Source organism: Danio rerio, chromosome 25, assembly GCF_049306965.1.
Source record: "Danio rerio strain Tuebingen ecotype United States chromosome 25, GRCz12tu, whole genome shotgun sequence".
Classification (NCBI taxonomy): domain Eukaryota; kingdom Metazoa; phylum Chordata; class Actinopteri; order Cypriniformes; family Danionidae; genus Danio; species Danio rerio.
This window is the reverse complement of record NC_133200.1, coordinates 21,508,398-21,524,020: the sequence shown is the minus strand read 5'-3', so window position 1 is coordinate 21,524,020 and position 15,623 is coordinate 21,508,398. Positions and strand designations below refer to the sequence as shown.

Sequence of the window (15,623 nt, the reverse complement as noted above, 5' to 3'; positions counted from 1 at the left end):
TGAATGTTTTGATCTATACAATCAATTTGATGTCAAACTAAATTAGATATTGCCACTGTGTTACATATAATATTTTCTTGTTGTAATTATGATATAGAATGTAATTATTTACTAAGTTTTATATTTTATCAATATAATTTCTATTTTTATAATTTCTGTTCTCATATATTTCTACTGTCTATTCATTCATTAATCTTTCTTTGGCTTAGTCCTTTATTTATCAAAGGAATGAACCATTAACTATTCCCAAATGTTTTACACACAGATGCCCTTCCAGCTGCAACCCATTAATGGGAAACACCCATACACCCATTCACACACACTTTAGTTCACGGATCACATGAGACTGTAGGGGAAACCAGAGCACCTGGAGGAAACACATGCCAACACGGGGTAAACATGCAAAGTCCACACAGAAATGCCAACTGACCCAACCAGGACTCGAAACTGCGAACTTCTTGGTCTGAGGCGACAGTGCTGCACAGCTACTTTCTATATAACAATACCACTTTTTTTTTCTCTGAATATTTTTAAAAAACAAATCTTAACTGTGAAATGTTATTGCAAATTGTGAATGTATAATGATTTAATCAATAATTTATTGTTTTAATTTTTTTTTGTATGAAATCATGCTACCATATGTACCTATAGCCAGGACCAGACAGAATCTGGGGACATTTTTCACTATTTCTGCGTAGAATTGTGTAAAAAAAAAAAAAAGTCTGCAGAATTATGCAGAATGATTTTGGGAGTATCATAACTAAAAACTTAAAATATGAAATAAAAAATAATACCTGTTTAAGTTTACAATGCAAATCCAATTAGATCCACTTATTTGGATAATAAAGCAAATGTCTCACAATATATCATATATAAAATTTTCATATTAATCAATAATGTTACCAATAATTATTTAAAAATTGAATAAATATAAACGTTTACACATTTACACTAGTAAATAAATAGACTCAATGATGGGCTAAATATCTGTGGAAATCTATTGCTAATTAATTAAATGTATCTTATTCTCTGAGTTTTGTGTGTGGATCTGATCCTTTGTTCTTCATCTTAAAATATACTGTGTTAAAATATACCATTGTAATGTAATTAAATATTTTTATCTAAATTAAAACACAAATTTCTATGCATACATTTATAGAGTTGTATGTAAATAATCCTATTTTTGGTTTTAGTCACACAAATTTGTAACATCATAAAAGTGTAACATGTTATAACAATATAATTCATTCATTCATTTTCTTGTCGGCTTAGTCCCTTTATTAATTTGGAGTCCCCACAGCGGAATGAACCGCCAACTTATCCAGCAAGTTTTTATGCAGCGGATGCCCTTGCAGCCGCAATCCATCTCTGGGAAACATCCACACACACATTCACACACACACTAGAGACAATTTAGCCTAATTCACCTGTACCGCATGGCTTTGTACTGTGGGGGAAACCGGAGCACCCGGAGGAAACCCCTGCGAACGCAGGGAGAGCATGCAAACTCCACACAGAAACGCCAACTGAGCTGAGGCTCGAACCAGCAACCTTCTTGCTGTGAGGCGGCAGCACTATCTACTGCGCCACTGCTTCGCCCCATAACAATATAATATGTAATATAAAAAATATATGATTATTTAAATTACAAAAAAGAAGTAAACATGGCAACCGTTCAAATCTTAAAAATAAAACAAAAATATACATACATTTTAACTTATATATAAATATAGCATACTCTTCTTTATTTGTGAAGTGTATATGTGCAGAAACATATTTAAATTGATGTTTAAGTTCGATTAGCTTGCCTTTGGTCTGAATTCCCCTTATTTATTAGGAATCAAAAATTCAGACAATTAATAACATGTATTTTTCATTTAAATCATCTTTCAAAGTTTTTTAGACTTGCCTATTTGTGAGGTGTGCGTTTTAGTACTTTAAATGTTCTGACTGGTCTGACATTTACTGTTACACAATATTGTTTTATTCTTGTATCCTTTAAGTTTAAAGCACTAAAAAAGAAAAACAGTTATTCTATGATTATTATTTTACCATAAATGTTCTTATTTTCTTTAAAAGTACTTTTAAACAATGTAACAGTAGAAAAACAAGAAAAGTGTAAATTATTCTTGGATATAAAAAAAGACTTATCCAGCGTATGTTCTATGCAGAGGATGTCCATCCAGCTGCAACCCAACACCGGGAAACACTCATACACGCTTACATTCATACACTACAAACAATTTAACTTATTCAATTCACCTATACTGCATGTTTTCGGACTGCGGGGGACACCGGAGCACCCAGAGGAAACCCACGGGAGCAAAAGGAGAACATGCAAACTCCACACAGAATTCGAGACCCAGCTGGGGCTAAAGCCAGTGACCTTCTTGCTGTGAGGCGATTGTACTACCCACTGCGCCACCGTGCTGCCGCAAATTTAGTTTTATTGTTTTCAATTTTTATCTTTTATTTATGTATAATGAATTTGTGTCAAAGATACTGATAAAATAATAAATTATGTACAGTAACAGGGTTATATACAGTTCTCAGCATATATGAGTACACCCCCAACAAATCTCTCATTTAAATCAATATTTTCTATAGGAAGCTATAAAATATCATATTTGTGCATATACATTTGACCAGTCAGTCCTGAAGCCAAACCTGAAGCTAATCTAGCAAAATAACTTGCCATAGTGGTTTCTTTTTGTAACACTGAGCCTGGAAGTCTTTACATCTATTTTGTACTTTTGTAAATTTTCTGATGATTTCTGGAAACAGGTTTCAGGGTTGATTTTTGATTCATTTTACAAAGTAATTAACTTTGACGAATGCATGATTCTTTTTTTGAATTGTAAAACTGGCTATGATACACTCGATAATGTTTTGAAGTTGATAATTTTTCTTGGGAAGTTTCACATACAAAAGGCAAAAGTAATGTCAAACGTCTTCTTTATTTTTTTCTGTAAAGATTTAAAAATTTTTTATGATTCTTTACCTCAATTACAAGAAACAAGACGGCTATAAAAACCTCTCTAATAATGGAAAAAAATCAATTGTACAATCTTATAATTTAAACATGATGGATCCCCTCATATATGTAATGTGGTATTTTTTAATGTATGTTCTGCATCACAGCGTACATTTTGTGTGACTGTTATGATATTATATAATCCTGTATGCTTGTCAGTTTTATGCTTCAATAAAAATAAAAAAAAACTTGCAATAATGGTTCAAAAATGAGTAACTCAAATGTATATAGTATAGGGAAAAATATTAAATAAAAATTCCAAAATAGCAAAGTAAAGAGAAACAAAATATATATTTTGGAGAGTTTTTACAGGTTTGTAAGATTTTGCATGAATCTAAATGTATTATCTTTCAATTTTTAAAGATGTTCTGTGACTAACATATTATTTTAATATTTACAGTTGAAGTCAGAATTATTAGCCCCCCTTTGTTTCGTTTTTTCTTTTTTAAATATTTCCCAAATGATGTATAACAGGGCAAGGCAATTTTCACTGTATGTCTGGTAATATTTTTTCTTCTGGAGAAAGTCTTATTTCTTTTGTTTAGAATAAAAGCAGTATTTAATTTTTTAAAAACCATTTTAAGGTAAAAATTATAAGCCCCTTTAAACTAAATATTTTTTTTGATAGTCTACACAGAACAAACCATTGCTATACAATGACTTGCCTAATTACTCTAACCTGCCTAGTTAACCTTTAACCTAGTTAAGCCTTTAAATGTCAATGTAAGCTGTATAAAAGTGTCTTGAAAAACATCTAGTCAAATATTATTTACTGTCATCATGGAAAAGATAAAATAAATCAGTTATTACAAATGAATTATTAAAACTATTATTAAAAATCTTCTCTCCGTTAAACAGAAATTGGAGGAAAAATAAACAGGAGGGACTAATAATTTAGGGGGGCTAATAATTCTGACTTCAACTGTACATAACACATAGGCCTTCATTTCATTAGGCCCTGCGTAAACACACCGCAACATTGAGGTGTCTAGTGTCTGGTTCGTATGAAGGTCACGCGGTACGGTGATGGACCAATAGGAATACGAGTCGTGTTGTACTGCCCAAATATTAAAACAACTGTATCGGTTTAGGTCATTTTTACGGTGCTGTCAGCGAGAGTAAGTACGTGCTCCAAATATGCCTGCATTCACTTTTGTGTATTTATTGCTTATATTTATGTCCAATATTTGAACACAGCGAGTGTATCTAAATATCTGTTATTGATCATGTTATAAAATTAAGTGAAAATTAGACATAATGTTAGCAAGCTGGCTAATAATAGTTTATCATTCATAAAAGTTGGTTTCGAACAGCGTGTTGATGAGGCTTTTATATTGTTTTACAATAAATAGAACAATATAAAGAAAATACAGAAAGATAGTACAATATCTGAAACGCACAGACTGTTTTACATGCACTGCAAACGCGGTATTACAAACATTGATATAATAAAACAACAATTAATTTATCGTTATCTTTAATAAAATGTTCATTTAATATATTTTATACAATTTTATTTCATGTTTTAATATGAGTGTATTTTGAAATACTTAAAGCAGTTAATCGAGGGGGCGTGGTGCATGTACATCATGAATATTACCAGAACAACACGTTACCAAATTTGATGCATGATTTCTATTAACGTTATACAAACATATACAATTGCATTACATAAGGGAAATGTAATTTTACTGTATTATTTAGAGGTAAATATTTTGTGATTCGCGTAATTTAGTGTTTATATATTTAAATTCAATTAATAAATTCCATCTCTTTCATCCGTTTATCAAACAGCCAGAAGAAGCATGGCCACTGCACAGTCCACACTGATGTTTGCAGTCTGCATCTTGATGATAACAGAACTCATACTGGCCAGAAAGGACTACTATGACATCCTCGGTGTGCCAAAAGATGCTTCTGAACGTCAGATTAAGAAAGCTTTTCACAAGCTTGCCATGAAATATCACCCAGACAAGAACAAGAGCCCTGATGCGGAAAACAAATTTCGAGAGATTGCCGAAGGTAGGTTTAAAAGTCAAAAAGCTTTGTATATTTTTTTTTACATTTAATATATAGTTATATATACACAAGTCAGAAATATTACCCCCCCCCCCCTGAATTATTAGCTCCTCTGTTTATCCCCCCCCCCAATTTCTGTTTAACTAAGAGAAGATATATATATTAAAAAAAAAATTAATAGCTCATCTCTAATAACTGATTTATTTTATCCTTGCTATGATGACAGTAAAGCAGTAGCATTTACTGATAGTAGCATTTAAAGGCTTAACTAGGGTAATTAGTTTACTAAGCAATTTAGGGCAATTAGGCAAATTATTGTAAAACTATGTTTTTTTCTGCAGACAATGTATGCATGTGTGTGTGTGTATATATATATATATATATATATATATATATATATATATATATATATATATATATATATATATATATATATATATATATATATATAGCTTGAAGGGGCTAATCATTTTGGCCTTAAAATGTTTATTAAAAAATTTAAACTGCTTTTATTCTAGCGAAATAAAACAAATAAGACTTTCTCCAAAATAAAAAAATATTATCAGCCATACTGTACAAATTTCTTTGCTTAGTTAAATATAATTTGGGAAAATTTAAAAAAGAAAAAAAAATCAAAGGGGGGCTAATAATTCTGACTGCAACTTCATCGTTATTTATTTAATTATTTATTTATTTATTTTTCATTGTTTTAATTGTATGGCCAGTAAAGGGTTTTGTACCTCATTTGGGGTTACAAGAGGTTAAAAAAATTAAGCAAACTAAGTAAATTCAGCAACTTGCAAACTTGGCAAACAGTAAGCTGTCATCTGTGGAGCTTCCAGCCTCACTCGCTGAGACTGCAGCTCTGCACAAGACTTTTGGCCAGCGAGAAATTAAAATGGTCGTGCCGAACTGAGTCTGGTTCTCTCAAAGTTTTTTTTTCTTCACTCTCCTATTGGTGAAGTTTTATTTCCCTCTCCGCTGTCGCCTCTTGCTTGCATGGTTCAGGATTGGTAGAGCTACGCATCGATGAATTTGCTCTTCAGTGTTTGGACTCTCAATAATAATTTCAAACAACACACTGAACTGAGCTAAACTGAACTGAACTTAAACACTAAAAACTGAACTACCCTGATCCAATTACTATGACCATTTATGTGACGCTGCTTTGACACAATCTACATTGTAAAAGCGCTATTCAAATAAAGCTGAATTGAAAATTGAATTGAACTGTGATGAGAGTGGCAAATAATCCTTTTCTATCCATGGAAAAAGACAAGCAACTACTTCAAATTTTTCAGACCTGATAATTTTCCTCCAAATTTCAAACATTTTTATTTTTATTTTTTAAATAATGAATGGGCAGAATAACACATTGTACAGGGAAACGTGTTTCCTTACTGTGCACATGACAATAAACAGTTGAATTGAAATGTTTTCATTTGTTGTGATTGAAAATCAGGGTTATTCTATTCCACTAAATCCGGATTCCTTTAGTAAAATAAAACATTTGTAACATTACAAGTACAGTTTAAAGGGATTATTTACCCAAAAAGGAGCATTTTTGAGTTTCCTTTTTCTGTTGAACACAAAAGAAGATATTTTAAAGAATGGTAGAAACTGGTAACCATTAACTTTTATAGTTTGAAAAACAAATACTAAGAAAGTCGATGGTTATCACTCAGTTAGCACAATTTATATATATATATATATATATATATATATATATATATATATATATATATATATATATATATATATATATATATATATATATATATATATATATATATTTAAGGGCTGCACGATATTGGAAAAAAATGGGTATTGCGATTTATTTTGTTTATCTGGAAAATATATTGCGATATGAATACAATACAATTCCAGAAGATAACTTTAGTAACTTTATCTGGAAATATTTACCTATTAATAGTTTGACTTAGCCCAAAATACATAAAATCAACAAAGTAAAAGCATGGATGAAAACAACAGAACAATGTAATTATAATTCTTTGTGCACAAATGGTTTAAATTCACCTGAAACCTTAGTAAAAGGCCTTGAAAACTATATAATCAAAAATAAAAGTCATTCACACTATTATTTTAGGGTTAAACTTTTTAAATCATGTGCTCTGTTCTGTAGCTCCTAGTTAATTATAATCACGTTAAAGATCCTGAAACAATGATACTGAAACAATATATTATGCAGCCCTTAAATTATATATATATAATTTATAGTTTTTACAACAGCTCAAATTAAAACTGATCGTCTGCAGTTAAAGCACATCTTGTTCGTTTCATTTTAAATTGATTGTGTTGGTGTATAAAGACAAAAAATGTTAGAATTGTGTCAATGTCCAAATATTTATGGACCTAACTTTATATCTTTTAGGGCTACGGAATATATGGTTTCAGCATTTATATCCAAATGTGTGAATCTGCAATAGTCACGTTGCAGAATCTTAAATGTCAAGTTAGGATTATAATTAACCAGAAACTACAGTTCAGAGCACATGATTTGATTGCAAAGTTTAACCCTAAAATAATAGTGTGAAAGATTTATATATTTTATATATGAATCAGCATTTTTTAATTAAAAAATAATAATTAGAATATGTATTTTTATGTGGAATATCCCTTTGTTTTCACTCATCATTTTTTGCAAAACTCATTCGGCAGCATACGAAACCCTGTCGGATGAGAAAAGACGGCGAGAGTATGACCGGCTAGGACACAGTGCATTCACCAATGACGACACGAATGGAGGAGGAGGAGCAGGGCAGCGTTTCCATCATTCCTTTGATTTCAACTTTGATGACATGTTCAGAGACTTTGACATTTATAGCCAAAATAGGCACGCTCGCCCAAAACGGCACTTTGAAGAGCACTTCAGGGCCCACCAGCAACAACACAATCGCCACAAGAGACACTTCCAGGGTTCTTTTGGAAACGGAGCCTTTGAGGATATGTTTGAAGACATGGAGAAGATGTTTACATTTGACCGACACGTAAAGAGGACAGATAGCAGGTTTCAGGGCACAACCAAACAGCACTGTAGGACGGTGACCCAGCGAAGAGGAAACATGGTCACCACGTACACAGACTGCTCTTCATCCTGAACGCCAACCTGGATAGTTTAAATTGAGTTATTCATTTGCTGCTGTGACAAACAAGGATTGGTTTTGTCCTTGACTGATCTGTTTCATATGATGAGGATTGGGCTATTTGGAGATTTAGTTACTTTGACTGACATCTATAATTAACACTATGTTGTGTAGCGACCTCTGTATGCCTAAAGTATACTTTATTTACACATGTTAGCGTATGCGCTTAGTTGAAAGCAAAGCCCTTTAAAAGATATGCTATTTAATAATATTTACAAAAATAGATGTTTGGCACTTGCGCGCTAACAAGATTTTTGCTTATCCAGAGTATGCGCTTTGTCTCTCCAAAGATTATGAGCTCTTAAAATGTCAATATGTGTTCTTTGATCTCATCGCACATTTACTTGGCTTTTGTAGTTTTTGTTTTACTTTTTTTTCCTGACTGTGAAACAATGGTGCAGTGTTTACAGCTTGTGGACAAACAAAGCAGTGCAACAACAAATGTGTATACATTGTGCACACATTTAAAATACTTTTACATATTATCCATATACCCTTGCCACGTGTGCATAAAAATGAAAGTAAACTTGTTTTTACACGTAAATTTATGTACGTGCGCCGCCATGTAAAATTTACTTCATGAGTGTTCAAGAACCCTTAAGCATCAAAGAGCTTCATCCTAGTCTGCGCTTTGTCTATTTAAAAGATCTTAGCAATAAAATGTCTTCGACTTTGTTAAAAAGAAAAAGTTTTAAACGTCTTTTAATTAATTCACGTATACATGCAGTTGCCTATGTAGGCATCTATTTTATTTTTGTCATCTTTAGTAATTTGTTGTTGTTGTTCCTTTCTTTTCTAACTGCGAAACAACAGCTGGCTCATGAGTGACCTTGTGGGCAAACTAAGTAGTGCAAAAACTGTTCAAAGTTTGAATTTTCTCGATTAGTAAACTAATTTCACTACATGTGTGCTTTGATGACAAAATTGTACGCATACCCTAGCATATGTGTAAAAACCAGTGTAGACTTGTTTGTAGCAAGCACACACTTAAACGCAAAGCCCCTGCTACTGTAAATATATAACTATGCTATAAGTATATATACAAAATCATGCATTCAACATATGCACACTAGTCATTCTCGTCCAGTGTCTGCACTTTTTCCTCTCCAAAAGTTATGAGTGATTATAAATCTATGTTCTTTAATTCCATCATGCATTGCGTTTGTTGTTTTTGCCATTTTTAGTTGTTTGTTGAAATTTGGGTTGTGCAATTTGCGCATTGCCTAGCATACATGTGGAAATTAAAATATACTTTGGGCTTAATATTCAAACTTTAGATTATTATTTTTTTTCATTCCAAAACATGAAAAAACATGGTCATGAATTTATTGATGACTTAACATAGTTGATGTTTCTCTAATAGTAGTACGCAAACATTTAAATCACACTTTTTCCTGAACATATGACGTGCATAATCTCCTGTTTTTACTATACTAAAAAAAACGAATGTGCTGAAATCGCTAATTATGATAAAATGCATCATATTTAGCACTTCCATTTGCTTATTCACTTATACCAAGTTGTATATTTTGTTGTGTTGTGCTGAATGCTTACTATATGAGTCTTTGAGATTCCCTCATCCTTTGTTTTTATGTGAAGCTTAACAAATGTTTGCTGTGAAGAATGTAGTTCATCATATTGAAGTAGTTTCTTTCAAACTCACACTTGCTAGATAGTGCCTTCCCCACTCATTTTAGTAGATCAAGTTAAACGTAATCAGATTGGAGCACTTTTATGACCTCACATGTATTATTTACTTTGCATGGCAGAGAGAAAGTAGTTTTTTTGTCGTGTACAGCGATTATCCAGTTGGGTTGGTAAACAGCTTTTGTTTTAGGAAAGTACAAGTCTGGCATTGTTCTCTAAGCCAGAGTGTGTTTGGGCTGAACCTTTTCTATGTTTGCGACAAAACAAAAGAGTTTAGACTGATTTCAACTGGGGAATGTACCAACTTGGCTTTTGCCTGCAGATGTAAAGATGTGGGTTTTTTTGTGTGTAAATATGATGTATAATCCAGCTGTGTTCCTGTGTGACATCACCTGTGACCTGTTTTGTTGAACAATCCTATGTGTGCAATATTTAAAGGCAGCTCTCCTGTTGGTTTACCTGTCATCTGCTGACATAGTTATGTTCTGAGTCTCCGTAGACTCATCTGGCACTTTCCTTATTTTAATCCTATGGATGAAAAATAAATCTGACATAACCTGTTTGACCCCGGATGTATGTACAGTATACTTGGGTTAACAATAAAAAGTGTTCAAAATACACATGTTTGTTCTTCTTTTGTTGTGATATTGTAGCAGTTTAATTACAATGTTCATACTTTGTTTTTAAGACACACACAAAATATGTTATATATATTATGGCTGTATTAATAATATTACACCAATAATTTTATTCACAGGTGAGTTTTGGCATAAATCTATGTTCTGAATTACTTATTTAATGTTTTACACAGTGGGTGGGGCAGTTATTAGCTAAATTTCTGTATTTATGTGACATATTTACATCTTTATATAAATATATGGCTAGGTCAACGAAAATTAACAAGTTTTTCTTTATAAACTATTAATATAATCACATCTGAAGCAGCCTTTCCAATTTTATCAGTGAGATCTGGCTAACTAGCATGCTAACAAGAGTCTTGCTGATTTACTCAGTCCTGTTTGAATAATGGACGCTTCAGGTATTTATGTGAAAGTTTCTACTGCTAGAATTGTGATTTTCATTTAACAGAATGAGCGGTACTATTAATTGGTTTAATAGCCACAGCGGAATGAACTGCCAACTCATCCAGTGGATGTCCTGCAGCTGCAACCCAGTACTGGGAAATAACCATACCCGCGCAATGACACAAATACACTACACCAGTTTTATTCAATTCACCTACAACTGCATATCTGTGGACTGTGGGAAATTGGAGAACCCGGAGGAAACCCACGCAAACACAGGGAGAATATGCAAACTTACACAGAAATGCCAACTGACCCAGCCAGGTCTTGAACCAGAGACCTTCCTGCTGTGAGTTGATAGTGCTAATCCTATGTTCTGACTATCTAAGGCAATGTGTTTAGTCATGTTAGAAATATCTTTGCAACATCTTATCAGTGCCGCAACGTGCAAGTAGTGTGATCAATCATGTTAACAACCTGTTAAAATGTCAGAAGTGTTTAATGGTAGAAGATTATTAAAACATTAGTACAACACACATGCTAGTAATGTGATATGATATATTATAAACATGATTGCATTGTACTATTTAACAAATTTCAGAAACATGCTAACAACATAGCAGCATGCTAAATCATGTTATATGTTGAAATCTTTTACAGTCTATGGTTGAAACATGCACAGCATGTTGGGAACGTGCTATGCTAGCTTTGTAAATCACACAAAAAATATGCTTCTCGTGCTGTGTGGATTGTGTTAGCAGTATTTCGAATCCTAATACATTCTAACAGTGTTTACTCTTGCTAGAAACGTAACAATGTGCTAACAGTACAAAACTATTACCAACACTGATTGAAAATTTTCACATTTAATTTATTTAGTTTTTAACACTGTGATATCTTATGTTTACAGTTTTTATTGAAGTCAGTACCTTTTCTAGTTATCTATAAAATTTGTGCAAATGTTTTGCTTGTTTTGCATAGAAAAATTGAAAAAGTGTATATATGCAAATCCAGTAGATTTTGATAAATAATTGTTTATAGTTTGAGTCCTTCATTCATTAATTTTCTTTTCGGCTTAGTCCCTTTATTAATCTGTGGTCACCACAGCGGAATGAACCGCCAACTTATCCAGCATATGTTTTACACAGTGAATGCCCTTCCAACTGCAACCTATCACTGGGAAACACCCATTCGCACTCTTTCCCACTCATACACTATGAACAATTCAACTTACTCAATTCACCTGTACCGCATGTCCTTGGACTGTGGGGGAAACTGGAGCACCCGGAGGAAATCCACACGAACACAGGGAAAACAAACAAACTCCACACTGCCCTTATAGTTTGAGTAAAACTTTATTTTTGCACTATTCTGTAAACTGCTGATCACTTTTCTCAAAAACATAAAATAAAAAATATTTAATTTTAATCATTTAATTGTATAAAGTAACAGAAAAATTTGCCAGGTTTTTTCTTCTGTTGAACACAAAACAAGAACCGGTAATCATTGACTTTCATATTATTTGTTTTTCTGGGAGAACTAATATATATATTCCTTCTCTAAACCTTCTCTAGGTTTTTTTTTTTCAGTTTCAGTTTACTATAATCTTCTATGTTAAGCTGCTTTGACACAATCTACATTGTAAAAGCGCTATAGAAATAAAAATGAATTGAAAAAAATTACACACACACTCATATATATATATATATATATATATATATATATATATATATATATATATATATATATATATAGAGAGAGAGAGAGAGAGAGAGAGAGAGAGAGAGAGAAAGAGAAAGTGTTATTTGCTTTATTACGGCTAGATTAAAAACTGTATTTAATTTTTTTAAAACCATTTTAAGGTCAAGATTATTAACCTCTTTAAGCTAAATATTTTTTGATCGTCTACAGAACAAACCATTGCTATAGAATAACTTGCCTTACCTTAACTTGCCTAGTTAACCTAATTAACCTAGTTAAGCTTTTAAATGTCACTTTAAGGTGAATAGAAGTGTCTTGAAAAATATAAAGTAAAATATTATTTACTGTCATCATAACAGATACAATAAATCAGTTATTAGAAATGAGTTATTAAAACTATTATGCTTAGAAATGGGTTGAGAAAATCTCTCCGTTAAAAAGAAATTGGGGGAATATATATATATATATATATATATATATATATATATATATATATATATATATATATATATATATATATATATATATATATATATATATATATATATATATATATATATAATTTTTTATTTACTTTTTTTACAAGTTTGTTGACTGGAATCAGGCTTTATCAAGTTATCAGGTTTATCAGACCTTTATAGAATAAAACAAATACTAATATTTAATTCAAAGTTATACGAGAAAGAGAAACTGAGTTGCTCAGATTATCATATTATTACAACCTTTCGGGTACTAATGAAAAGCATTTTAAGTAGGCAAATATTGAACCTTTAAACTGTTTTTATGACATCTCACCCAAAACATTTTTTTTTCTGCGTGCACCAAAATATTTTTGTTGCACCCCATAGTTACGGTTGCCTTGACGCATTCACTCAGAACAATGCTTGGAAATGTAGTTTGATTCCAGAAAATTCTAAAGTGGGTCAACAGCTGTCATGTCGCCTAAAACTACAGTTCCCGCAATGCACCGCTGCGCAGTTTTTCCGCGGCCGGGTTGGTTCATGGTGGCTCAGTGAGGGACATTGGATGACTTTGTGCCGTGTTTAGCCGGGGTGTTCGCCTTAGCTCATTCATTTTGACAGGGGAAGAGATCGTCAACGCGATGGAGGCTCTTATTCCTGTCATTAACAAACTCCAGGATGTTTTTAACACAGTCGGGGCGGACATTATCCAGCTGCCTCAAATTGCAGTGGTGGGGACGCAGGTAATATTTTAGTTGCGGTTTTCATTCAGACTGAAACAGGTCTTTGCAGGAGTCTCAAAACCTAGCGAGTCACCTATGAAGGCAGCATTTTGAGCATGAGAGGTTAAAAATGGAATCTAAAGTTTGCGCGCGCCCGTGAAGCCCCCTAACCAGGCAGTTTAATTATTTTGAAACACAGCCCATTACTAGCTACATTTATGTATTTATGCGACACATTTTTATCTTTATATAAATAACAGTTATACGACAAGGTCAACAAATAAACTAATTTCTCTTTAAATTAACCAACCGTTAAAACAATAAAACCAAATCTGAAGCGAGCTTTCAAATTTTATCAGCGAGATCTGGCTAACTAGCATGCTAACAAGAGTCTTGCTAATTTGCTCATTCCTATTTGAGTAATTGACACTGCATGTATATAATGTGAAAGTTTCTACTGCTAGGCTTTTGTTTCTGATTTAACAGAACGAGCAGTACCATTACTAGGTTATTAAAACGGTGTTGATGTCAGTACAGTAGGCTAACACATGATAAGATGCGCCATGGTCGGTCTGAACTTGACAGTTCTGGCAGCATGTTTGGGCTGAACAGCTGCAAGGACTCACTGTATATGAAGGACAAAATAGATTAGTATTAATGTGCAAAGCATATTGAAAGTTTTCCATGCTGATGTAACACAAGATATCTGTCAATTCATTGTGGAAATATAGCTTTCTTGAAAATGTTATCGTGTAAAAATTTAAAGGATAGTTCACCCAAAAAATGAGAAGTTGTTGTTAGTTTACTTCCCTTTAGGTCAATGAAGATGTTTACTTATTATTCTCTTTAGTAGAATGTTAAAGAAGATTTTTAGATTAGTTGAAGCACTTTGAAAGTCAAAAAAGGGGAAAAAAACTCTAAAAACTGTTGGGTTCCACACTATTGATTTGTGTTGGCACAACATGAAGATATTAAGTTAACTTATTAGTTTTTATGAATTTAAGTGGATTGAACATAAAACAATTAAGTTGTCCCAACAAAAAACTCAATTGTGTTTCATAGTTGCATACAAACAGCAAATGTATTTTTTGTTGTTGAATGCAGTGTGGTCTAATGAAGCAAAATGATCGTTCTATTTACAAGATGAACTTTAGTACACAGCCTCTTGAAAGTCTTAATTTAGTTTTCTGAATGATCAAATACCTATTTTTGCTTAAAACAATCTATTTTGATGTCATACTGAAGAAAAATGATCTTAGATGGTATTAGGGTGAGTTATATTAGAGTCAAATTACATTTAATATACTATCCTTTTAATAAAAGCAAACCAGAAATTGATGTGATGTAAAGCAGTTTCCCGCCGTCTGCCTGACACATTGGGTATAAAGAGGTTAAGGAGTCTTAAAGCAAAGACTTTCACTGACCATTTAATTGGATATGGCTGTCTGAGTCTTGAAGATTGTGTTAACCCTGAAAAGCCTGACATTTGAGGTGATAGTTACAAAAGTAACAGTTTATTGAACATTTAGGCAAAGTATTAATTAAATTGTATGAACTGTCAATCTTTCAGGTACATGTACAAGACTGCAAAACTTTTTTTCAGGAATGTTTTGTTCAAGATGATGATTTAAAGAAGATTGTGGGCATCGTCTAACATATTACAGTAGAAAATAATCAGAATATATAATTAGCTAAATTGTGGGAGAGACATTTTCATCCTGGGGTTAAAAAACATGAAAATGCACCAGGAAAGTGCTTAAATTTGACTTTATAAAAGATGTAAGAACGCTGTAACTATATCATATCTGATAAAGAACAAAAACCCAAACAGTGGTAAATTTAAATTTCAC

At 32.4% G+C, this 15,623-nt stretch overlaps 2 protein-coding genes across 8 annotated transcripts in view; both read left to right on the top strand.

Annotated features, from left to right (window-relative positions):
• Positions 1-4,093: 4,093 nt before the first annotated feature.
• dnajb9a (DnaJ heat shock protein family (Hsp40) member B9a) lies at positions 4,094-10,484 on the top strand. Of its 3 annotated transcripts, NM_001025184.1 has the most exon segments (4): positions 4,132-4,156; positions 4,829-5,056; positions 7,733-8,364; positions 9,433-10,484. In NM_001025184.1, coding segments are annotated over 2 exon segments (657 nt in total). In that variant the 5' UTR covers positions 4,132-4,156; positions 4,829-4,839; the 3' UTR covers positions 8,173-8,364; positions 9,433-10,484.
• Positions 10,485-13,562: 3,078 nt separating this feature from the next.
• dnm1l (dynamin 1-like) overlaps positions 13,563-15,623 on the top strand; it is a 28,900-nt gene continuing 26,839 nt past the window's right edge. For 4 of the 5 annotated variants that reach the window (XR_012399799.1, XM_005163049.4, XM_005163050.4 and 1 more), the window contains exon 1: positions 13,563-13,794. Coding sequence is in view for 4 of the 5 variants with exons in the window: in XM_005163049.4 (XP_005163106.1) it covers positions 13,693-13,794 (102 nt within the window). In the remaining variant the exon portion in view is untranslated. 5 annotated transcript variants of the gene reach the window in all.

Excerpts from the sequence above, each read along its gene's own strand:
- dnajb9a (XM_005163063.5), top strand. The coding sequence starts at position 4,840 with ATGGCCACTGCACAGTCCACACTGATGTTTGCAGTCTGCATCTTGATG. Across the intron at positions 5,057-7,732 it reads ATTTCGAGAGATTGCCGAAG|CATACGAAACCCTGTCGGAT; the intron begins GTAGGTTTAAAA and ends CTCATTCGGCAG.